This window comes from Pararge aegeria, chromosome 14, assembly GCF_905163445.1.
Source record: "Pararge aegeria chromosome 14, ilParAegt1.1, whole genome shotgun sequence".
NCBI lineage: Eukaryota > Metazoa > Arthropoda > Insecta > Lepidoptera > Nymphalidae > Pararge > Pararge aegeria.
In genome coordinates this window covers 4,412,257-4,439,648 of record NC_053193.1, presented here as the reverse complement: position 1 = coordinate 4,439,648, position 27,392 = coordinate 4,412,257, and the positions used below count along the sequence as shown (strand labels likewise).

Genomic DNA, 27,392 nt, shown 5'->3' with positions numbered 1-27,392 from the left:
AATTATTCAAATGACAGAAGCACTATAGGCAAACCTTCAAACTTCAAAAAGCCAGTTTATTTTTAAATATCAACTAATGCGTTTAAAATGTTGCAATTACTTTTCATTTATTTAAGCTTTTTGCAAGCACTTTTTTGCATAGATTGCTTCTTCTCCAGAAGGCGAAGAAAAAGCAGAAACCTAAAATTTATAAAAACTTAACTTGACCAGTGTTCTACGTAAAATAACCTTACCCATGAATTAATGTGCCAGGTGTAGGTGCTTTTTTTCTTTTTAAACTCTGCTTACAATTCGGACAATAGGTACGAGTATATTCAAAAACCACTTGACTTTACTCATGTGTATTTTTAAAGTGTCGTAATTTTGTTACGATTATAAAGTTGTAGACAAAGCACCAAAATTGTTATTCTCAAGTTTTATTCTTCATATAAAATTATATTACAGCTCTCCCAACAATATTGAGAAATCATACCAAACTTCTTTTGTTGTGTATAAATTCGAATGAACAAGTAGAATAACTGAATTTAGACTTCATTTCATATGGAGTGGTATAAATGAAGAATCACATTTCGCTGGCTGTTCACAATAAGGGTGTAGATAGTAGGTATTATTATTATTATATTATTCAGTGGCTATACTTCTAATATCTCAGCTCTAAACATGCCTTCACTAGATGAAGTAAGATGCTGTAATATTGAGGTAGGTCTCAATTGACAAAGAAGACCGAGTCCAGTTTGAGGTAAGCCATTAAATATTGGATAGAAGCAGGGTTTCTTTGCGGAATTCCATGATATATAATGAAAATTAAGCTTAATTTGCTATACCTACTCCGCGAAAAACAGGTGAATCTGTATGGTTTTTGTATAATTTCTTCAAACCTTATACTCCACACTGAACAGATCCTCGACAGTGTACCCTATATGTACACACGTTAGAAGTTATACTTCTTTGGCATAACAAGATAAAAATCTTATCAAAAAATATTGTTAAAATATTATGCTACACTTGTAGAGGAAACTACATTTTCTATTATAGTTCTATTATAACGCATTAAAATGTTTGAATTTTGTACCATTGTATCAAGTAAATCACCGGAACGAGCCCACAGACTCCGATTAAACTTTTCGTTCAAACCTTTTTTGAAAAACTAAAATGTCGAATATAGCTATCGGGTGTCGGTTTTTCGTGACGGTGTGCGCGCGCATCGTAAAAAGTCACTTGGTTTCGCAACTACTTTCATCCTGTTAAAATCGTGTAACCATGTGCGCGCGCATTTCGTTACATCGTATAATTGCACTCCCATGATTTTTTCCTAAATCCGCTAAAGAAGTAAAACTTCAAAAAAAAAACAACTATTGCTTTAACTTTTAACTAACGACTATACACGATAACTAATTTACCGAAAGTCTGTCACACATTTACCGTGTAAAATCGATCGATCCCCCATGCCGCGTTTTACGAATTGCATACCTTAGCTAAAATAATTCGAGGACGTTGCTTGAGATGAGTAGATAAAATAAGATACGTCACGCATCGATCAAGAACAATCTCGAACATCACTAATAGAAACACGGTTTTTCTTTTAGTGCGTAAAAGATGTTACATTTTACAGCTCACAACACAAATAAGTACGATTCCCGAATCGCATCTCTATGTTTTCGGAGTTATATGCCTTATTTTAAGAATTAACGTTCAGAACCCTCATTTAACCATTATTGTATGCAGTGCGTTGTGTCCAAAAACAGTGAAAACGCCCCGCGCACGTCTCACTGCACACCCGCGTCTTGCTAGCTCACATACTTTTACATAGCGATAAGGCCGCCTAATAGCAGTAATAGCTGGTAAGCTAAGCTGATTTGATGTAATTTTGACGACTTTTTTACGACGATTTGGCAATTTATAATTTCTGGATTTTCTCCGGACGTGTCTAATGGGAGGCTTTGAATAGAGACCAAACCTATTTTAATATAACGTGTTCATCGCACAAACATTTTCCAGTTGTGGGAATCGAACCCATAACCTAGATTGCCCACTGTGGGCGCAAATCGGCCATCAGTTAGGTATATTAAGCCCATACCCCGAATCGGATACTACGCGACATCGTACCGGAACGCTGAATCGCTTAGCGGCACGTCCTTTCTTGGTGGTAGGGCTCTAGCCACGCCAGACCAGACTCGAGAAAATTCAAAATTTCCAAATTGCCCCTTTCGGGAATCAAATCCGGGACCTCCAATGAAATCTACTCCGCTCACCTCTGCGCCAGAGAGTTCGTAAAAAAAAATTCTAACTGCTAACATGGTTTGGAGGAATATTTTATTTGACTACGTCAAGTGTTTGACAGACAAGAAAATTAGATTAAGACACGCGTATATCATTTCTTCTATCAGTTGCGAAATTGAATTTGAATAAATATATTAGAAAATATGAAAAAAGTAGCTCGTCCAAAAGATCGTTCATCTTTTGGACGAGCTACTTTTCATCGTCTACGGGTTTTTTTTTTATTAAGCTACTTCGAGGTTTGGGACGTGGCTAGCTGCCAACCTACTGACAAAAACGATTTATAGTATGAACTCGTTTATAACTTGCCATTGGGCACGGTAGGGATATCATCAGGTGAGATTTCAGTCAAGGGTCATTCTGTAGAAAAAAAAAGTTATTGCAATTTAACGGGGTCTATTCAAAAGATTTTTCTTTCAAATGAAGACAATCATGCAAATCGTTCGAGAAACCTCGAAGGCTTTCATACAAAAATCTAAAAACCTCTCCCTTTTTACAAAGTTCGTTAAAATCACCAATAACGAAAACATTAATAACTTCTCATCCGAATCCTCGTTTAAATTGACCCTTTACAAATCAAGGTGTCAATTAATATTCACCAATCAAATTCAAATAACGACCCTTGTTCGACATATTACGTCAAATCAAAAAAATATGAGCCGAAATTATTTACCAGAAAATGTATAATTGATTGATTGAGTGAGTAGGAATATGAGTGAACTAGTTGTACCCTGCCACGCTTCGCTGTGGCACATTGTGATTGAATGGTTGAGAAAAATAGATCCTTGATGCGCATTATATATCATGCTAAAATTTCAGCCCGATGCAGAACTTTTTGAGTTTTTGAAGCGTACACAAACCAACATAACATTTTTATATATATAGATATGAGTTTTAGCACTAAAGATGTCCCTCCTAGTTCCAGAGGCAACCAGTATTATTTGGAAATTATAGATAGTTGCAATCATTGACTGCAAATCTTACATAGACTCTTCCGCACTTAAAATATTAGTAGTAGTACCTATTAAAGCATTTTGTGGCCAAGCTTGTCCAGGGAAGTCCCTACTACCCGCATGCCTATTTAAGCTGCTAAGCTGCGTTCCAGTCCGAAGGGTGTCATTTAATAGGATGTGTTCCTTGCATGGCATTCAAAGTGTTCCTCTGTTTATGTAACAAATTATGGTTTTTCACTAACCATTAGGTTAGCTTGGTCCATCATTTATTACTATAAAAAAACCTTTAGGATGTTATCAACAATTATAGTTATATAAATAATTTTAACGCCCCCACAATCTCCTCTAGGGCTAAAATGTTTCGAAATCTGATAGTAAGTGACCTTAATTTAACAAACATGAAACTTTTATTAAATTTTAAGTCTGTGGGAATTTTAGTATAAAATTTTAATTTTTTTTCATTAGCACCCCCGTAACCGATTTTGTGATTTATACTTCATTCTATACATTCTCGTTTGCTCGTAACATAGCCCAAAAAAATTCTGTTCAAATTTCATGTCTAAAAGAGTTAAAATTCAAGATTTAGTGTTTTACGATTTTTTCTAATCATTAACGCCCCCGCTATACACTTCGGAGATTTAACACTTATAAAAAAGTTAGCCTATCCATTAAGTCAATGTATCCTCTACATGGATGCAAAATTTCAATTCAATCGGTTGTATAGTTTAATAGTTTTAACGGAACAACCGTAAAAAAACTCTATAGATTTATATATTAGTACTAGCTGTTGCCCGCGACTTCGTCTGCGTTTGATTTTGTATTCTTAAAGCATTCAGTATCGCGAAGCCTTAAATTAGTATAGTAGTATTATATAGATATAACATGTGACTGTCAATTAATTATAGAAAAAATATTTGCAATAAAATAAAATTGCGACTATAATCAAAAATCTGAACTATCCTATCTCTTAAGTTGGAACAGACTGCTCACGGTGTGCCAATTTAATTTAAAATCGGTTAAGTAGTTTAGGAGTCCATCGCGGACAAACATCGTGACAAGAGATTTATATATATTAAGATAAGATAGATTTAAAATCTTTAGTAGTTGTAGAGCTTGCCTGTGACAGAAGTAGGTTTTTTTAAAAAAAAAAAAAAAAAAAAAAAAAAAAAAATATTAAAAATATCTCAAGTTTTTGAAGTTAAACTTCTTTTGGCGCGTTAGGGAAAAATGGTGACGGTAAATTTTTACACCACGTTACAAGTTAGCTATAGTCAACATTTTAGCTTTTCTAAAAAAGGTTTGACAGTTGACTTTCAATAATTGAAACAATACCTTTTTTCTATTGTTAGTGTCGTTTTTTCTACAAACTTAGAATAAGGCGAAAGATAATTTTTTTTATATTTCTTGTTTATTTTTGTTTGAAAAGATTTTTATCTTGTTACGCCAGAGAAGTTTAACTTCTAATGTTATACTTCTCCGGCGATAAAGTTTTTTTTCTTTTTTTATATAGGCAATGACGCGTCTAAATTGGGCCGCGCTTGCCTAGAAAATGCCTACTCTTGTCTTCAAGTTGTATGTATCAGGGAACGCGGATGCCGGAAGAGCTTTCTAAACCTTCCCTTCTATCAGAAACACAGATGAAAAGCGCTTCTTACGTTTTGACTCAATGTCAACCACATAAGGATGCCACCGTTCACGGTGTCTCGCTTTTCTGTGGTAGCATGGTGCCAACTAACTTTAACGAATGTTAGATCCAAGACCATATTAAAGAACCCATAACCCCTTGCTCAGGTAATTTCACACGGAAAAACCTAAAACACTATGAATATAGCAACTTGTATAAAAACGTGTCTTTTGGCTCTTTCATAAGATTTCGGTATTGCAAGAGCTACTGTGAGCCAGTCTGTAATAACAAGTGTTATTGTGATAATTATGGAAAATATTTATAATCAAAAGACAGTTGTAACAAATGCTTTTTAAAAACTTTTTTAATATATAAATACTTAAAAACGCTTTATGTTAACATAATACTAAGTAATTTATTTAAAATTCACATGTCAAGCAAAATATGAGACTGATCACTTCTTTCATATCATTTGCTGCAAACGATATGATTATTTAATTTTTTTTTGGAATTTATTTTGTTCCAAACAAATTTTTATTTCTGTCAATACAATGGTGTCAGTCAGTTTAATGGTTTGTTATATGTAAACGGGACAATATCGTTATCACTCGTTACCGCGCTGAAGCCGATGAGGCGTTAAACTGATATGCTTTGTGCAGTTCTATGCACAGTTCACGGACACCCTCAGAACAATGAAAACCTACATTCTGAATTAGATTCTGTGCCTACACCGCATACAACTCGAGTGCAAACGCTCAAACGAATTATTAACAGACCTTAGTGTTTGTATTCTCATTGTCAACAGACCTCTTTCTTTACAAGAGTATTTACAAACATTAGCATTCGGTTCATATTTGGGTTACGTAAATATGACCATGTATCACAATTTCGCTCTCGTCTCAAGTGGTTACCTATTCGACTTCGCCGGAATTTGCACATTCTTTCTATTCTCTACTGTGTGTTGTTTTTTTCTTCTTCCATGAATGATGAACTAACTTAAATTTCCTTTTTTGTTCAAAAGGGGAATCAGTCGGGTGTTTTCTTAGTTAGGTTCTTAGCTATATTTTATAACAGAACTCCCTCAATATCATCATCAAATGAAAGAGATTTTCTAGTAGAATACTATATACACTATGACATATTCCAAATACGAGATGGATATTAATTAAGTTTAGTTCGGAGATTGTGTACAACTGAATAGAAATTTTATTACACACTTTTACAAATTAGTTATCCAGGCTCTGCAAACAACGTGTAGGCGTTGCCAAAAATATGTTTTTTAGGTTAACAGTATTCCATCCTATGTTTAAATTGGATGATCGATTGTGTATCTCTGAGGTGTATATAAATGGTTTTTTTTCAGTGTGACACATTATTAAAAAGGCTACTTCAATAAGGTACTGTTATGGGATAACCTTTCACCGATCATCATAAAATTTGGTACGTAACACATTTTCGGGTTACGAGTAAAGAGAACGGACGAAAAATATTAAAACCTTTTGACGCTGTATATATATTGTAACTTCTAATTTCTTGACACGAATAATATAATAATAATCCAAAAATTGAATTAATATACTATATAAGATTTAATTAATTAATATTATTAATCTCATAACACAAAAAATATTTTAAAAAAACCCAAAAATTAAAAACGCATACGTATATTCTAATAACCCCGTAAAAAAGGTGGGTGAGTTAGAATAAAATAATTATTTGTAAACGTATTTGAATTCTGCTCACTCACTTATTTTAGGGTGTTTTTAACTCGCTATCATACATTGATAGGTACTCGTGTGTACACAAATGTGCTAAACGTTGGAGTATTTAGTGCTGTTTTCATGGCACGAAAAATATAAAAATAAATTCAAAAATTAAAAGCGCATGTAAATATTGTGCTGATAACCGCGCAATAAAAGGTGCAAAACTTACTTTGGTGGTCTTACCTTACCTAACAATTATTCATTGTACATTATTACTTAGGTGTTAACTTACCTAACAATTATTAATGGTAAAGTCAACATCTCCTGTGGATGCTCAGGTTTGGAGCGAAACTTGCGTAGAGGGTACATTGCCGAAGATCTGTTTGGTGTGGAGTATAGAAATATTGAAGAAATTATAAATTACGCCATACAAATTCTGCTGCTCTTTGCGGCGAATAGCAAATTAAGCTTAATTTTCATAATATATCATGGAATTCCGAAAAATAACGCCTGCTTTTATCCAATGATGAAAGGCGAGTGAGTTATAAATAAGATATTAGTTAACATACTTGGGTGCTGCTTAGTTACTAATTTCAGGCCTATAAAAAGCGAAAAGCTCTCAGTAATAACTTTGTGGGGGCGTGTTGGAAGCTCTGAAAGAGTGTTCCATCTTATGGGGGCCGTGAATGATGAGTTGTCAAATATAGTTCAAGGGCAAAGTTCTTAGAAACTTTCTTGCCAGCGGTTTTACGCCTCGCTAAATCTCAGTTTCTAAATGGTTTATTCGATAGAAAACTGCGATTTCTATTGGTTAGTGACATAGCAGTTTTTGTAGGGCTTCGGTCGTGGCTAGTTATCACCCTACCGACAAAGACGTGCGATGAGATTCAGCGTTCCGGTACGATGTAGGGTAGAAACCGATAAGGGTTGTGGGTTTTATATAAATTTTCCTTTATTTTCTCGTGGGGAAATCCTCAGAGATATCACTACACTACAGGGAGATGCAGTAGTTACGCTGGACTCTTACCGACTAAAACCACGGTGTTCCAACTCATTGCCTGGCATTCCAACCTAACCCGCTACCATCAGCAGCAATAGTAGTCAATAGTCAAAGCAAGTAGTACTTAAACAGCTTTCCATTAGGTTAACCAAACGCTAGTCTATATTAAAGTCAAAGTCAAACTCAAACTCAAAATCTTCTTTCATCAAATAGTCTCATACAAAATAGGCAATACGCATTGGGCCAGCGTGGTGTACTACGTCTTTAACCCCTTCTTATTGTGGTGCCCTGTTGTGGACTAGTAATGGGTTTATATGAAGATGATGGTTATAACTTTTGTCATTAACCTAATCAGGCGGGTGACCAACTTTAGGTCTTTAAAACAAAGACACACATCGCCATCTAGCCCCAAAGTAAGCGCTGCTCGATTTATGGGTACTAACATAGCTGATGAATATTACACATAAATACTAATAATATACAGATAAACACCCAGACACTGAAAAACATTCATGTTCATCACACAATAATTTTCCAGTTGCGGGAATCGAATCCACGGCCTTGGACTCAGAAAGCAGGGTCGCTGCCCTCTGCGCCAGTTGGCAGTATGTTGTCTTAGTACGGAACCCTAATAACGGATTTACGCGTATACGCTTAACCGCGCCTACACAATTACTTTTATTTATAGTCTGGGGTGAAATGCTCATTTATCTTCCAAGCTGAAGCCAATGAACCGGGCAGAGTCGCGGTTCTGATAAGGAGCGTGTTTCCGTTATTTCAACGACACGGAAATCCTGTATCTGCCTCTATCTACCAATAATCTACGTATTTATTGACGGAGCACGGCACCACTGTTCTTAACTAATTAATTAATATCGATGCCTAGCACCGCAGTGATAGCACTCGATAGCAATAGCTCGACTAGCACTCACCTCTAAGTTATATGCGTTTTAAGGAATTAAAATATCACTTGCTTCAACGGTGAAGGAACACATTGTGAGGAATCCTGAATGCCTGCGAGTTCTTCATGTTCTCAAACGTGTGTGGAGTCCACTGATCCGCACTTCACCAGCCTGGTGGACTACGGCCTTACACCCTTCTCTCAGTGGGAGGAGAGCCATGCCCTGTGTGAGCTGGTAATAGGTTGATATGATGATGATGATGATTCCTAACATCATCCTCAGTCAGTTAACGTTTTTAATGTCTAAAAATAACTTGACGTCAGCTCGTCGTCGTATACGTCGTGCCGTTTTGGTGGAATGGAAATGCTGCTTTCTCGTCAAATTCTTTAAAAAAAGCGTATAGATTCCACGGTTGATTGGAATTTTCTTTATTAGAGAATTCATTAAATTGTGCCGCTCTGCCGAAACGGTTTGGATTGTGTGACTGCCTTTCTAAACAAAGAATTTTGGTTATATCACTGACCGAGGGAAGAAAGGTCACCAAATTCATTTTAATGAATCTTCTGTCAGTCTGTCCGTTTGTGCAAGCTATCAGTAACGTCTGATTTAGTTAAAAATTTATAAATATTATCCTAACAAATATATTTGAGTCTGTTACGCTTTCACGCCTTAACTGCTCATCCGATCTACATTAAATTTCGCATTCTCACGTTTTCAGTAAAAAAAAATTACCAGTTAGTACCTTTCATCCGGAAAATGTTCTATTCCCGAGGGACAGAAAGGGCGATATAAAATACAAGTATCGATTGACAAAATCTTCAATAACGCAAGCGAAGCCGAGGGCCAAGAACAAGTTTATGTCACTAACATTATCATTATTTTAAACGCGTCTGCCGAAGACTACGAATTTTCATAATTGAAAATGGTGTCATACAGCCGCCATTTTAACTTTTGTTCGAAATTAACAGTCAGCGTCACTCAGATGATGTAAATATTTTAAAGATATCTCATACATCTGATTAGTTCTCTAACAAAGTTGTATTTTTCCATTAAAATCTTTTTTTTATAGTCGTACAATAAATTATACCATGTAGTTTGTTAATTACATTCGTAAAAACTAATGAAATTAATTAAAATGAATAAGTAACTCCATTAAAAGAAACGGATGATGGCACAAAAAGAAAACTCATGAAAAGCTCCAGTATCTACAGATGGAGCGCCTGGGAGTAATAACAAAGCTAATACAGATACAAAAACGCTGACACCTTCCCTCATTATATAAAACCTTTTGTCTGAATAAAACAAATTCAGCCAGTGACAAAAGTTACATTGGTGTTACCAAGTAGTTTAAGTGGGTCTCAGTGTGACGATATCTCTCTTTGAATTTAGTTATATTCGAATTCGGAACTAACTTGGATCTGATTCGATAGAATTACGGAATCTCAGAACCGGAATCTTGTAACTCGTGTTTTATATAGCAGCTGTATTTTGTAAGTTTATAACTTATTTGCATTTTAGTAGCTACCTCGATTGCTGAAACACTCGTAGAATTTCTGAGATCCTGTTGAATTAGGAAATTATCTACCGGTGCATGTGCCCGTCTCCAGAAAGCAATTAGCTCAAGTTCAAATTACGAATTTAAAAAAGGAAATATTTTCCTACAAAATTTGATACCGTATCGAGGATTTAACTTTGAATACTGTATTCCTCTTGTTCCCTTTTTTAACGAAACTTTAAATACCAATTATCATGGCAATAAATTAAATAATATATTGAAAAGTTAAACTTTCATACATTTTTTCGATGTTTCGCCCTTTAAAACCAAAAGTCTAAGATATACTTAACTTGTATACTGGCAGACTATAATACAATCCTTCTTCCCAGGCATGTTAAGGGTGTACAAAATAAAACCTAGAAATGTAAAAATAAATGAATTATTTGTTTTAACATCCCTATCCTATCGCTATCCCTATAGATACTTATTTGTCTTTAAAAAAAAACCATTTACCATGAATGATTTAACATAGATACTTGTTTCTTCTTGTATGAGCAATAAATAAAAAGACTATTATTCATAACCAGATTCAATGATAATTTACATTATTAAATTCTTAACAAATCTAAATACTAAATAGAGGAATATAAAAGTTCAAATCTCTTTCAAGCTTTAATAATTCCGAATGGAGAAAATATCATTTTCAACGCTCAATTACCAAAAAGTACCCAGTTACCGCGACTGCCTCGAAGGGGAATGTCCAAACAAATTAAATCTCAAAAAATAACACCACTTTAACAGAATTCAAGCCGCCCCTTCAATAAAAGAATTACCTCTTCAAAGATAAGGGGCCCAATTTTATTAACTTAAGTTTATGACACAAGGTAAATAGCTTTGCGCAGTATCAATTAAATGAATGATAAAATATTTTTATATTTACTCATATTATTATATTAAATTCTCATTTTACCTATTAATTGAAATGAGAGTTGCTAAACACGACCAGTAACTAGCAAATTTAGCTTGGACATCATTGACTACCACCACGCGGGTACAATGCGGTTTGACGGACTTAAGTTATTACTTATTAATGACAAGGTTGCTTGGAAGCATCCGGCTCCGCTTTCATCTCTCACAAGATAGAAAAATGAATGTTAAAATGTAAATTGTTGAGGTTGCTGTGTTTCTTGTCGGCTTCTTCCCGGTAGAATCTGCCTTCCGAACCGGTGGTAGAGTCACTGCAAACAGACTGACGTGACGTTTCAAAAGTGCTTATATTAGGCCTACTTGAAATAAATGAATTTGAATTTACTATACATATATTTAAATAACAGTAGTTGTTTACTTACTTGCCAACTGTTCAGTTATTCTTGCACATTAAAATATAATTTCATAATTCTATACTCTCATTATGGTTCAATGGAATTTTGAAGATATTTCTTTCGCATAATAGATATTAACGAACCTATTCATGAAAATAAGAAGATAATCGAGGATTTATTTGGAAATGGATGAGAAATTACAAGAATAGGACAGATATTTGTGGGCGGGACACGACCCCTGTGGAAATTACAAGGGTCAAATGTTTCATTTCATTCATCACCTTGATAAATGTCTTCGTGCCATTTTCTGGATTTTTCCCGTCGATAAAGAAAACGCTGTAATCAAAGTTCAATACGGCAGGTTCATTTACATTAATATAACATCTTCTGTGTCACATGGTGACTTTGACGGCCGATTGGCGTTTGCAGCGACCCTGCTTTCTGAGTCCAAGGCCGTAGGTTCGATTCCCACTACTGGAAAATGTTAGTTTGATGAGCATGAATGTTTTTCAGTGTCTGGGTATTTATATGTATATTCTAAGTATTTATGTATATTATTCATAAAAATATTCATCAGTCATTAGTACCCATACGGTACCCTACGCTTACTTTGGGGCTGGATGGCGATGTGTGTATTGTCGTAGTATATTTATTATTATTTATTTATTTACAGTAAAGTAATAATTGACTATCCAAGCATGTCAGATTGTTTTTAAATGGAAATCCGTCGCCTATAAACAGATCAACACAGGTCATGCAAAGAACACGTCGCACAACTGTAACGCTCCGTGCCCACAAAAATGACACCTAGGTGTAACATCTCATGTGGCTTTAATAAAATGGCAGCCCCACTCTTCAGACCGAAACAAAGACAACAATGCTGTTCGCGGCAGAAATAAGCATCGCGGTAGAACTTTCCCGGACGAGGTCTGTCACAAAAAACTCTACTACTATTGAAAACGTCGACGATGTGACATCACGTTACATCATGCCTTTCTTAAAATAGGTAGCTTTGTACTGAAAGAACTGGGAAAGAAATGGGGTGAACTTGAATATCAGACTGCAATTTTAGTATAGTTATAAATAAATAAATAAATATACTGCGACAATACACACACCGCCATCTAGCCCCAAAGTAAGCGTAGCTTGTGTTATGGGTACTAAGATGACTGATGAATATTTTTATGAATAATATACATAAATAATAGCAATATACATATAAACACCCAGACACTGAAAAACATTCTTGCTCATCACACAAACATTTTCCAGTAGTGGGAATCGAACCTACGGCCTTGGACTCAGAAAGCAGGGTCGCTGCAAACTGCGCCAATCGGCCGTCTATAGTTCATCATTATCATCATCATAATTTCCAAGACGTCCATTACTGGAGGAATTTCACACGCTTATGTTGAGCTCGTTTACAATAATTTATTTATTTATATAAAAATTAATATCATGATTACAGAACGTATAGTTTTTCTTATGATAAGACATATTATATGTTGTATAGAAGCAGGCGTTACTTTGCGGAAATCCATGATATATAACATATAATATGCTTTCGCGAACTTTTTATTAGTACTTTTAAATAGGAACAATTGAAAATACACAATTTTTGCGTAACTTTAAACATTTACCACGACTCGAGAGCTCTTAAGATAAATATTCCGTTTATATAGCCTTCCTCGATAAATGGATTATCCAACAAACAAAGATTCTCTTATTTTGAACCAGTAGTTCCTGGTTAGAGCGTTACATCAAACATGCAAACTCTTCATCTTTATAGTAAAAATATAGATGTCTTACTCGTGGTGGGTTTACCAACTTAGTATCGTAAAAACGTATCTTAAGAATAACTATATAATCATGATATTAATCTTTAACTAAATAGATACATTATTGTACTTTTGATGATAATAATACTTTTGTAATTTCCACACCACCTGTCTTTGCTCACAAACACCAGCCGTAATTTCCTAAGCTCTCGCCCATCCGCAAATAAAATGTGTGATTTTCTTCCATCTTAATCACTATGTTATTTGACGCGGAACATGTGAGACCGGTTTCCTCGAGAAGCCTTTAATCATTTATCACGTGTTCAGTAATAGAAAATGTCGGGAAAGTGTGGGAAAAACCTAAATTGGTAAAATAACCTTGTGGTAAAATAGATATCTGCTATTTATATCAAACTATATGGTTAACCTTCGCCTTTTCGATTAATGCGAGAGCTTTTTTACTTAATTCCTACTTGTATTTTATACAAGCCTCATAACATATCCTTGTTTGTAAATAGCAATAGTATTTGTACTATATAATATATTATTTATATATTTATTGAAACGCAATTAAGAGTAGTATAAAAAAAGCTTTATTAATAATCATCTTTATCATTAAATCAATCCATCACTTCACGGGTCTCCTTCTACAATGAGAAGGGGTTAAGGCCGTAGTCCACCACGCTGACCCAGAGCGGATTGGTGGACTGATAATTAGTATATTTATTTTAGTAATTTTTAATAATAATTTGTATATAATTTATGGAATACGCATATTGCCCGGAAGTTCAATAAAAATAAAGATAAATGTTACCCACTTGTAATCATTTATCTTTTAATTCTTTTATCATTAAAATCATAACAACTGCTCCCACTATGAGAAAGGGCCTTAAGGCCGTAGTCCACTACGCTGGCCTTAGTGGCGTGCACATCATACATGCACAAAAGCACTGCCTACCCAAATGATTTTATATAGCTTGTATTAAAGGGGATTTTTTTCTATGTTATGCTATATAGCTTTATGCATACCCTGGCCTAAGAACCTGTGCACGCCGCTGGCTGGCCCAGTGCGGGTTGGTGGACTCCACACACCTTTGAGAACATTATCGAAACTCACAGGCATGCAGGTTTCCTCACGATGTTTTTCTTCACCGTTTAAGTTATAATTTGATTACATAACGCACATAACTTACAAAAGTAACAGGTGCGTGCTGGGATTCGAACTCGGTTCCCCGAAAGTGAAGTCGAACTCCTACCCACTGGGCTATCACCGCTTCTTTAATCCTTTAATCCTTTAGAAGCTAAGAATTCCCTTAGAACTAAAACTTTGAGTATCAGGTACATTGTCTTAAATAATTAATAGCTTGGTAAAAGCTTCTTGTAATATTAGCTGCGTATGACGGTATGACATTTACGTATGTTTTATGCCTGATAAGTCCTTTCGAACTTGTGGGGGAAGATTAGCGCTTTTTGCACTCGAGTCAGTACGTACACACTCTGATCGAAACGCTTCAACATTCTGCGCACTCTCGCTCCTTAGTGACCCGCAGGTTTATTAAGTATCTCGCGACAGCAATGCGACAGGCGTAAATCTTGCATTCACTGCTGTCAAACGTCGCTTTTCCATACAATAAATAAACAAAAGTGAAGTAAAAAAAAAAAAAGTTTATTGCAACAAAACTTTGCAACTTGTGTTAATAAGCAAGTGATAAATATTTTTTGTTCCAATATTATAACCATTAAATATAAATGTATGTGATACCAGTGTCATTTTCCTCAGCCGATTAATAGTCCACAGCTGGGCTAATGCCGCCTTTTTGATGTGAAACATCTATAGGCGGAGGGTAAACTTGATTGTTGGCGTGGCCTCAGGCCGAGGCGACTCTTCGCCACGTTATATGATTGAATTTCTTTTATTTCGTATGTAACAATAAAAAAGAATATTAATTTTGTAATAAAACAGTCATTATTAACCGACTTTCAAAAAGGAGTGGTTATCCATTTGGTTGTATTTTTTATTTTTATTTGTGGAACAAATTTGTAATGCTTTATCTTTTAACTATGCAATATTTGCAATAACTTACAGAAAACAATTTCGATGTTTCACATCTGCTAGGCGTCGCGTGACAGCTCACACCTTTTTTTTTCTTAGGGGAAAGTGTATTTATCTCTTTATTGTCCTCCCTTTGGGAAAGGCCCCTAGTCCAGCATTTTTATAGGCTGTTATAGGCTGTAATGATGATTGCCCTATCACACCTGGATTAGGCATGCTAAAGGTCAAACGAACGCAGTTCGTTAAATGGTGCCAGCAGCGTCTCTTACAAGTTAACTCTAATCAACAGTAACTCGCTTGTTATCAGTATGCCCATAATTGTGAGTAATAATTTTAAAAAGTATAAAGCACCGTTTAATTGGTGCGAATACGTAAAAAGAGCACCAAGCGCACGTTTCCTTGTAGTACAGCGTGACAAAAAGATTTAACTTAACAGTACAAACGATTTCTACCTAGAGTAGATAAAGTAGCCGGTTTAATAAAGTTATGTGGAGTAACTCAAACCTCGTGGGACGTGGGTCAGCAAGTGCATAAGTATAAACTCATGGAATATATAAAATAGGTTTGTGTTACCTATTTCCCGCGGGTAAGAAATAATAAAAGAGGTGCAGAAAAATAATTCCAATAACAGAAGCTCGACGGAGGAATTCCTCGCGAACCCGCATTCCCAATTCCTTTCTCCCGTATTGGTAAAGGGTAAATATTTGTTTGGTTTAGAACAATACTTCGTTCATTGCAAAAGTGGTCTGGTTGACGTTTAGCGGTGGTAAACACTTGATGTGTTTGCACCATGTTTGTCACGTGAATTATTTATCAACGGATTTAGTATTCTTTAATTGATTTACCTGCAGCTTTGCTTGCGGTTGTTCTTTTTTTTTGGTGAAGTCCTCATGGATGTCACGAGAAGGCACGGTGATTGTGTCGGACTTGTACCGACTCGGGCTACTGAAACTTCGCATCCATCCGCGACCCAGCTAGCGGCTCCAACCGTCGCAGATCCCTTTCTGGGACATACAAATCGCTGAAGACGCACCGGAAAAACGGAGTGCGCCTTCCAACGCAAGGTTACTGTATCCCTACTTCCCCAAGGAAGTTTTCCTTCACCTCTAAAGCAAGTTATATTTAATTGCTTAAAATGCACAAAACTCCAAACAGTTAAAGTTGCGTGCCAAGGATCAAACTCTGTGTCCGCAAGAGGGAAGCCAAGGTCTTATCTATTAGATATCACGGCGCAAATATTAATAATTCCTATTGATTTATCCCTTTGGATGCAGATAGCGCAGTTTAATGTACTCTTTGTGCTATTACATGAGCGCGCTTACAGTTCTAAGAACTATTTCCTTGTTTCAGATCTAAGTCAAAGCCAAATGCTATGCCGGGGTGTATCAACCCACAAAGTGTGTGGTCTCCGTGCGCACGCGCCTCGCATATCCTTCATCAGCAAAGATGAACCGGATCCCCATGAGATCAGGCGCAAATCAGCCAGCAGTCGACTCGGAAACTCTCCTAGATCTAGTATTGCCAGTGAAGATAGGACTGATGGACTCGTACTCAGGTATGTTCATCTTCTATTAAAGCCATTTTATAATCAAACATCATTGCTTACACGATGAATGATTTTGTTGAAGCCAACGCGACACGACAAACGCGACGCAACGTTTAACGTGACAATTGCGATGCAGCGTTTGACTAAAATCTGATATTAATCATAACTACGGTGGACCGATAACGCCAAATTTCTAGCTTGGGGCGGACACCAACTGAAAAACTGAACATTTGTTGGGAAACCATGACCTTGTGGGTATACAAAGATGATAAACACTAGATCAACGAGAATTGATGACATATCCAAGATAATTTTAAATTAAATAGTAACTATTTAATTTAAAATTATCTTGGACTGTGTAACTTGGAATTAGGATAACTGTCCCAAATCATCTAGAACTTATCTCTGTCACTAAACTGAAGGTATTCACTAAGGTGTAGGTATAACTGGGGTAACTATGTACGGCGGTAACTCATCAGGGATCGGCGACATTCTAATTGGGACTTAAACGAGCCAACTGAAATAACCGACTAACTAGCGTGACCAACTTACCGTATAATCTGGGACAATCTGATCTGTACAGTGATCAGCCTGCATCAATTTAACCTAGGTAGGCAATAAAAATACTCTTCATATACCTATATATTGGTAAAAGTTTTTTTAATCGCCTGTAGGATGATTTTATAACGTTAATCGCGGATCGTTTTATTTATTGTTCTTTAGTTATTCCCATCAGTTATTTGGAAGCATATATAAATATTATTAAGATCTGAATAAGTTAAATACATAAAAATTTGTCGTTTTATCGTTCAAGTATTAAAAAAAAAGAGTGTGTGTACTTATGTGAGTATGGAAAAAAAATAACTAAAATGCAGTTGTGATTAACGATAAATATTAAAATTAATCACAAAAGATTTTATTTAAATAAAAAAGGTTTTATTAACGTAATTATATTTATTTATTCACACTGTTTGTACTGTTAAGAAACACGTGTTCTAAATACAAAAATACTAGAATATACAACTTGAACATAGTTATCGATTTTACGATTTATAATTCAGGTGTCGGTGTGCGCGCGCATCGTAAAAATTCACTCTCATCATTTTTCCCCATCGCGCCAAAAGAAGTATGTACTTCAAAAACTACATCTAGAAGAACCTTTCAACAAAGATATAATTATGTCTGATAACATTCTTATATCGAGTTAAATAATTGTCAAATGAATGCGTAATTTAAATCAAAATCCGCATATGTAGGCCCGCCTAATACCATTTTATCGAAAGACCGAAAGAGCGTCTGGAAAACCCAATTAAAGAAAATAAGTGTTATATTACTGAGGCTTCAATTTTATATTTATCTTCAATTTACAGCAGTTTGACTAAAGAAGTTGTGACTGGCAATTGAAAATTATATCTACATAGCTATATTATGTATAATTGATATTAATATCTATATCTATATATTATATGTGTATATATCTATGTATGTAGGTATATATGCAAAAATATGTTTATTTATATACACCACCTACCTCTCTTCTTGAGCTGTGTTTTACGCCTTTGGTTGCCTGGAAGAGATCGCTATGTAGCGCTAAGGCGCCAAATCGTACTTTTTGTTAAATTTTTATTTATAATTTTTCTATATGTTTATGTGGTGTACAATAAAAATGTATTCATTCATTAATTTATAGCTTGTATAGTGACTGATAGCATTTACAGACTAAAACAGTAAACCAAGAGATGTGTTAGCGATGTTCACGAAAATATATCTTTTAGGTCAATGTTCTGCTCTTACGGAAGTTTGTATGAGGTTTCTCGTTTTATAAATTTGGCAATCCATATTTAAATGGTAAAGCATGAAATTTGGTTATGAAGTCGATTAGTTCCATGGACATCTTACGTAGACGAAATTGTGAGTGCTATGTAGTGTAAAGTATTAATATTTACTTGACAAGATAACTCCCTCGGCTCTTAATATTTTGATCGATGTTGGAGCATTTTTTGGTATGAATACTTTATGTATGTAAAACGGTAAAACAATAAGAGAAAGCATTTATTTCAGTTATAGCAGGCTAAGCTAAACACGCATGTTCCATTTTTGATTATTCTGTATGTATGGAAAAAAGTAATCGAATAAGTATTTAATATGAAATTCATGCATTATGTTGTACGCAAATCTCTAACCTAAGGCAAATTGACTGAGATTTGTTTTACGTCGTCTAACAGCGACCTGCGCGCCTGTGTTTACTTTATATATTTACCAGAACCGAAGAGTTAAAAATAATTCGGAAAACAGACTTAGAACTCACGATCTCTTGAGTTTTTAAATGAAGGTTATGCTTTTTCTCATCTCTGTTCTCTTGAATATGTTACTAATATTTTAGTACAAATAAAAGACGGACCAAGAATATGAGATGAGAACAGTAAGTGAAAAAGTGGCGGACAAAATACAGACAGAAATAAAAAAAAATACAGTTTTGACTTCAGTGTCGATTATCGGGGGCCCTCTAATAAAGTTTTCATGTACTTCCATGGTAGTGGTGATTGTCTAAGCGAAATATTTTATGTAATCTTCAAAGCACGGGGGAATGGTTCAAAAAAAAATCTGAATTTTATTTTACACTGTAGTCAATCGGAATTACTTGAATGTACTAGACAAGAGAATTCAAATAACTGCTACACAATTTTTTGAGACTGTCCTCCATAATTTGAAGCAATGGTCACCTTACTTTAATGAAAACTATCTCTAACCATAGAGTCTAGACTCTAGTCCTTAGCCCCGCACGTGATGAGGTTGGGCCAGTGTGGATTGCGTTAGTATTATGAATCATTTCGTACATAAATTCAGTTGGCCAATAGAGGCCAGCATACCAATTTTAATGATAAAAATTTCAAATTTAATAAATCTCCGAGTTTCAATATCGTGAACATTATTTTACTAGTCAAGCTCTTTCATTTTATACCCATATTGATCGAGAAATGAAAAAAAATGTTTTTCGCGATTTCGTGGAGACGGCGATCTTGGATTTGGAAGTTGGGTGGTCATCTAGAATCGGTTTTCATGAAACATAGCTAAAAACACTTCCGACTACAAAACAAAATCAAAATCGGTTCATCCGTTCGGTCGCTACGATGACACAGACAGACACACACGCAAGACAGACACACATACACAAGACAGACACACACATAAGACAGGCTCGTGAAAATCTTTAATACTCTGATTTAGGAATCGTCTATTCTTGTTAGAATACTTTTCCGATGTAAAGAAGTCGGAATTAGATTCTATGAACACACAACATACATAATACATACCTTAATATATATATCATAAGGTTCACTATAGTTCACGGTAGCTGTAGTGAGTAGTAGTAGTGAGTAGTGAGTAGCTGTGTATGTCCTACGACATAAGTGAGAATCGGTGAGTCTATCTATTTTATTCTTCTCGTTTGTTCTTCTCGTAGCAAGCGTATCGTAATAGTCTTCCATTATGCCAAATTGAATCGGTGATATTCTCTATCTTGCCCTTGTGATCTAAATCCTCCTGTTCTGAAGAAGATAAAATTGCTGTTTTGGTTGTCTGGTCTGTCCCCAACCTCCCTTGGGAATATCGATAATTTATCAAAATTTTAAGCTTATGAGTTTTATTATTGCTTCATCAAGTAGATACGATCCGATTGTAACTTTATGTCGTCGCTGTGCTGCTTCGATAGGCTGATACCGAATATTAAATTCTGCCCATCAAAACGCAAGAAGTTCGAGAAGTCATAAAGTATGAATCGGACTGTACGTATTGCTCAACAAGCTACCAAACGAGAATCGGTGGTTCGTATTGATTTTTGCCCCTAAAGAATAGGGATAAGCTCTGATTCCACATAAGAAGCAATTTGTATCGGCCTAACACGTATTTCTCATTCTGATATACTAACATTTAGATTGTTTTTCTTATATTCTATCAGAACCTTTTAGACCAAAGTAAATGTGTAATAAACACGGTTAACTGTGCCTGACAACTGCAAATGGGACTTTATTAAATATTTCTTACCCCAATGTACTAAATGTAGAGTAATGTTTTCAGAGCCTATGTTATTATTTATACGTTATATCTTTTATTTTAAGGCTAAAGTTTTAACTGGTTCATTAATATTAAATCATAAATGGAAACCCAAAGTTTCACGGATAACATTCACCATTCTTTACTACAAATGAAAACAATGTATCTACCAATGCATTAAAAGTCACTAGCTTGTAATGTATAACGAAAATATTCGGTCTTACTTTGAATTACGGGTTGGTATGGAAAGATTTCTTAAATGGTGAATTGTTATAGAATTAGACAACATAAAAAAAATGCTAAAACTAGCCACTTAAAAAATAAATTTCCTAGCATGGCGAAAAGAGTAAATAAATTGTATGCGAAAATAAATCTTATTAACAGTTACAAATTGGCAACTTAGTTTTCTGTGCAAAGGTAAAGGCACACAGTGTTACACGTTGATTCATTAAGAAGTCTACTTTTGGTCAGGAATGGAGTCTCGAAACCATTATTTAAAAGTGGGTTCTATGTCAAATTAGTAAAAATAGACTGAATGAAGGATTAAGTATTTATAATTGTTAAAAAAATCATGAAAATATGCGTATTGTGGAAAACGACAGAGCGAGGAAAATTTAACACAAATTCTTATCGGTTATTAAAGAATAATGCATGGTGCATTATTCTTTAATAAGAGATATATGACTAAATAACATCAAACACCCGATATAACACGATTTACGATATTACATGAGTGTAAAATAGGCCGAACGTTATATAAATCACGCTCAAATCTCTTTACGGCCAATCAAGTAACCAGTTCACACCCCGTGAAATATTATTACTATGTCTAGATTTCGTACTATCAAAGAGGAGTTAACCTGACTTTAGCTAGGTAGTAGACTAATTAACCTGACTTTCCTGACATATATATACACATATATACTACCGGTTTGGAAGGCAGATTCTACCGAGAAGAAGCCGACAAGAAACTCAGCAGTTGCTCTTTTCCAACATCAAAAATTTACATTTTACATTTACTCATCAATTGTATAAAAACTGATGTCACTAATTTATGGCCATTTCTTGTAATGTATTTTATGTTTCTGTAATTAATATTATGTATTAGAGATCATGAACTGAAAAACATTGATTTTATCAATTCCCAGCCTGCTAGATAAAATTAAAATTTTGACCCCTCAAATTTAAATTCAAAATTAAATTACTTAAAGTAGGGCTTTCTTACTTGGCTATTCTAAGTAAACGCTTTTGAAACGTCCAGGTCTCTCAGTGAGTACCACCACCACTCAGTGTCTACCACCTAGTACATAGTAGAAAGCTATAATGAGTACCTTTTTTAAATATGCTGCTATAACCTCTGCAAGGTTATGTATATACATACTTACATGTATATACATACATAGTAAGAATTTTTTAAATATTGGATAGAAGCAGGCATTACGTTGCGGAAATCCATAATGTATTATGAAAATTAATATCTTAATTTGCAATTACTTAACAATTATTAATTGTAAGGTCAACATCTCCTGAGGATGCTCCGGTTTCGGAACGAAACGAGCGTAGAGGAACATTGGGTACATTCTCGGGTACATTGCCGAGGATCTGTTTGATGTGGAGTATACGGATTGAAGTAATTATAAAATACACCATACAGATTCTCCTGCTGTTGGCGGAGTATAGCAAATTAAGCTTAATTTTCAAAATATAAGAGTTTTTTGTCAAAAAATAACTTTGTGTTACAAGAAAATAAATATTTTCTACAACACTTTTAAGTCGGTGACAAAGTAATTGTAGAAAATTCCAATTGACGAACTTTGAATACTTGTGGGTTAATTTAGTGTTGAAGTAAATCTGTCATTTTAGATGGACAACCAATCAAATCATGATTTGTCAAATTTAACAGATTACCTTTTCTCCGGCGTTACGTTTCAGAAAAATTATTCTACAGTAGACTGTAAGTTAATACTGTATGAGACAAATTGAAAACTTCCTAATTTATGGGTTATAGAAAAAAATTGATAGAGTATCCGATACAAAAGATAGTCATGAAATTAATTGGAAACTCGACCTCACTTTATTTCTAAGCGAACTTCATAACTCAGATCCTTATTTAATAAAATCCTCTTTGAAGTTGCTTGGAAGACGTTTACTTTTTCTTCCTTCTGTTTTCTATTAAAATAAAATGTAAGTATAAAAAATTATATTGTTAAAGCAGATTCTAAGCCACGTGCCTTTTATAGTGGAGCTGTGGAATTAATATTATGATATTTTACATTTCAAAATAAATAATGTAACAACTATAACCAACCAAGTATAAGTTTTTTTTCAAAACCCCGGTACTTATCTGTCTGTTATATAAAAGGAAATACGAATTATATGATCTATACCTAGTAATTTTCTACATTTTACTTGGCACCGACTTAAATATGTAGTAAAAAAAAAATATTTTCTGCTTATAGTTCTACAACAAAGACGATTTTTAGTCCAAAATTTTACTTTACGGCGTTACTTTGGGGAAATCCATGATATACCTTTAAAATCAAGCTTAACTTGCTATACTCCGCGAAAAGCAGGAGAATCTTGTGTCTTGGGTACTGAGATGACCGATGAATATTTTTATGTATAATATACATAAATACTTATAAAATACATAAAAAACACCCAGACATTCATGCTCATCACACAAACATTTTCCAGTTGAGGGAATCGAACCCACGGCCTTTGACTCAGAAAGCCGGGTCGCTGCAAACTGCGCCCATCGGCCGGCCAAAATCTAATTTCTAATTAGTGATATACCTAAGTGTTCATTTCATCCATCGAAAGTTATTTCTTGTCGCCAGAAAAAGTTTTCCTTATCAGGATATAAGTTCCCCGCATTTTCCTTCAGTCATCTAAGCTGCGTAATAGTTTTATAGCTTTAGATTAGATTTGGATCGAGGCGAGGACGTGAGGGTTTTGATCCCCCTCGTAATGGGCGTTTCACCAATACGACGTGCTTCGTTTCCTGGCTGCCATTTTATTATCAACGTGAACATTGAAGTTTGAAGTTTGTAAACATGTATATCTTTTACGCAGCAGAATCTTCGTGTGGCAGAGCTCGTCCAGGGAATTACTAGGCACGCTTATTTTGTAAAACAGTATTGCTTCCTTTCTGAAGGGTTTAGAATGAGTGATTTCTTTACGCACAATCTATCCGATCTACAGTAACAAAAATTCAAAACTAGATGTGCCCTACGGCTTGTCCCACGTAAATTTGGGAGGCAGCGCACTGCTACATAGGCTACACCTATAGTCATATATGAGATTTTTAAACTTTTTCACAAAAAAATAAAATTATCTTACGTAATTCTTTTTTCAATGAAAACTATACTATATTATTTCTAATACCTCCAAGAATATGTATAAAAGTTTCATGAAGATCGGTTCAGTAGTTTTCGCGTGAAAGCGTAAGAAACAAACATTCACATTTATAATATTAGTAGGAAAGTAGGAGTAGGGATAGGGATAAATAATTGAAGTGACAAACCAATGATAAAAAATATTTAAAATATTTTTTTCATTCGAAAAATTCGGTGCCCGCGATCAAATAAAAGTAGGTACCTATACGATTACATTTTATTATAGCAGTAGTGCTTCCGTGGACGAGCTCTGTCATTAAGAGCTCTACTGCTACTCAACTAATATATATACCTACTAATAAGCAATAATAAAGCTGAATAGTTTTTTTGTTAATAACGTTAATAGAAGTGAATACAACATTTCCTTTTATATTCAACTAGTTTTTGCCCGCGACATCGTTTACGTGGACTTCAGAATTGTTTCTACAGCTTCTTTGGTTAGCAATACTTTAATCCTACCACGGGAACTATTTGAGATATCTTTATAGAAAGTACATGTCCTTTTCCAAAGCATAGGTGAAATGCATACCAAATTACAAAAATATCTGCCCGCGGTTTAGCTCGTAAACTATTTTCAATTTTCCCTCAGGAACTACTAAGGGATTGGGATAAAAGGTAGCTTATGCTCTTTTGCATGTCAAAGGATACATGCATGTCAAATTTCATCCAATTCCGTTCAGCCGTTTTTGCGTGATTGAGTACCTAACAAACATCCACACTTTCACATTTATAATATTAGTAGGATAAGTAGATTTTCGATTTCCAAGTAATTACTTTAACAAATTACTATAATATAACGAGTAACTACGCTAGACATATTCTTCCCGATTTTCATCCTTAAGGAATAAAGATGTTTAGATCTACCACGCTGTCTTACTATTTCGTCGCAGTCCTTAATTTACAACATTTTTTTTTCATTTTTATTATTCGTTATGAAAGTTTGATGTTCAACGGTTCATAGGATATAGCCGGCTGACAGACAGACAACCAGAAGAGGCTTAATAATAGTGTCAAGTTAGAACTCTAAGAATGGCAATTACTTAACAGCAGACTGGCACTGAGAAATCCTTGAAAGAAAACCCAATTACCCGTCTCGAATGTCTGAATAGCGCTGTAGATGTAGTTCCTAAAGTAAGAACGGAAATTCCTGTGGAGTAGTTGGAACTTAAAGCAAAAATTATAAGCCATTAAATTATTTGAGCGCGTTACGCTTTTAAAATCATTAGAGTTAATCAGCTACAAACAATCCGAAAAACGAAAAAAAAAATACTTGACGACCACTACGGCACTACACACTGCTCTATTTACTATAAGTGGTAGGCCCCGCTTTCGATTCCCGGCAAGGGCAGTGTATGTCATAATGTCGGACTTTGAACTTTCAGGTTTCCTCACGATGTATTCCTTCACCTTTGAAGCAAGTAATATTTTAATTCCATAAAAAGCACATAGCTTGTAAAAGTTAGAGGTGCGCGCTGGGATTCGAATTCGGCCCCCCGAAAGTGAAATCTCCTATATTATGAAAATTAAGCTTAATTTGCAATACTGATAATATCCGGGACCACTTTGCTGAGGCACCAGCCAATTTGCTGATTTAATAAAATAATTACACAAATTTTTAGCTGATCTGGGAATCTAACCCAATCTTGGATAGAAGCAGGCGTTACTCTGCGGAAATCCATAATATATTATGAAAATTAAGCTTAATTTGCTATACTCTGCGAACAGCAGGAGAATCTGTATGGTGTAATTTATAATTACTTCAATCCGTATACTCCACACCAAACAGATCCTCGGCAATGTACCCTCTACGCACGTTTCGCTCCGAAAGCGGAGCATCCTCAGGAGATGTTGACTTTACAATGAATAATTGTTAAGTAATAGCAAATTAAGCTTAATTTTCATAATATATTATGGATTTCCGCAAAGTAACGCCTGCTTATATCCAATATTTTGAAATCTCCTACCCAATTCGCTATCAACGCTTTTTCAAATTATATACAGTTAGTTCCCTTTAATTAACTTAGCGGACGGGTCGCGTAGAAACCCATTAGGGTTTTTCATGATTGGGTATAAAAAAACTTTACCTTTGATAATTTATTAATCACAGTTTACAAACTTCCATACACTTTGATAGATGATGCCGCTTGAAGTTGTTCTTTATATCTCTGGGACAATCACTCTTGTTCTTACACCTCTTTATTAAAGACTCAGGAACTTATTAAGGAACAATTACTGTCGACTCAATTAATTATACGACGAAACAGCAATTAGGGATGATACCTGTAAAGTGTACACTTTACAAACCCTTTCAGGAGAGTTTACTTACTTTGAATGAACGAATCAATGTATGAATCTTTGAATGGAGGAATGTTCATACATTCATCCATCTGTATGTATACCACAGATAAAAATTACCAAAAAAATGCAAAAGAATGGTAAGTTAGAAGATACAATTTGGTGGCCTTATCGATAGCGATATACCAAAAAGCTGTTTCCCAAGGCTAAATAAAAAATAATTAAAAAAAAACACACACACACACTCACAACGTATAAATAAAAAAGCACAAATAAATCATTTTGTACCATTAATTTGATTTGTTTTGTGATGCGGTGAGCTGTGAAGGAGCCTTGAATTATCTCAATCTAAGTCATTGAGTGAGCTCAACTAAATGTTTATATAGGACAAGAAACATTCTTCTAGCTTGTCTTTGGTATATAATATGTTAGATACATATACGTGACGAATGCCACATTGAGAGTGTTCCATTAAAGCCACCCTTGACCCCGTCGAACAAAAATAGACTCCAAGAATGCTCTTATATAGCTCTAGATCTTTATGGTCTATGCTTTAACTTCCGATGCATTTTAACCTCCGATGCAAAAAGGGTTAGTTATAAGTTTCACCGCTTTGTTTATGTTTGTCTGTATGTGTCAACATAGCGCTTAAACGTACGAATCGATTGAATTTGGTTGTTTAATTATCGAAGGAGTATTTTATTATAGGCATGTATTATTTTTATGTATTATTTCGTTAAACTAAAAAAAATACATTTAGACTTTCGTTGCGTATATTTGCGTCCCAAAATTCGCTCGAAGGTTATAAACTAAATAAGGGTACTTGAACTATAATATTTAACTGCATACGTTACTGGGTATAGTGGGACAGTAAGAAAAGGCTCGATTTGTAGATTTTAAAACGTAGTTTTAAATTTATTATTGAAACTATAAAATAGTAGCACAGTTTTTGTCATGTCATGGTCGGGTCATGTCTGTCGTAGGACCGATTGC

General features: G+C 34.8%; 1 protein-coding gene across 2 annotated transcripts in view; it reads left to right on the top strand.

Annotated features, from left to right (window-relative positions):
* The window catches only part of LOC120629624, a 196,258-nt gene that overhangs the window by 43,256 nt on the left and 125,610 nt on the right, over window positions 1-27,392 (top strand). For both annotated transcript variants that reach the window (XM_039898614.1, XM_039898612.1), the window contains exon 3: window positions 16,458-16,662. In XM_039898614.1, the coding sequence (XP_039754548.1) occupies window positions 16,458-16,662 (205 nt within the window). The remainder of the gene's footprint in view (window positions 1-16,457; window positions 16,663-27,392) is intronic.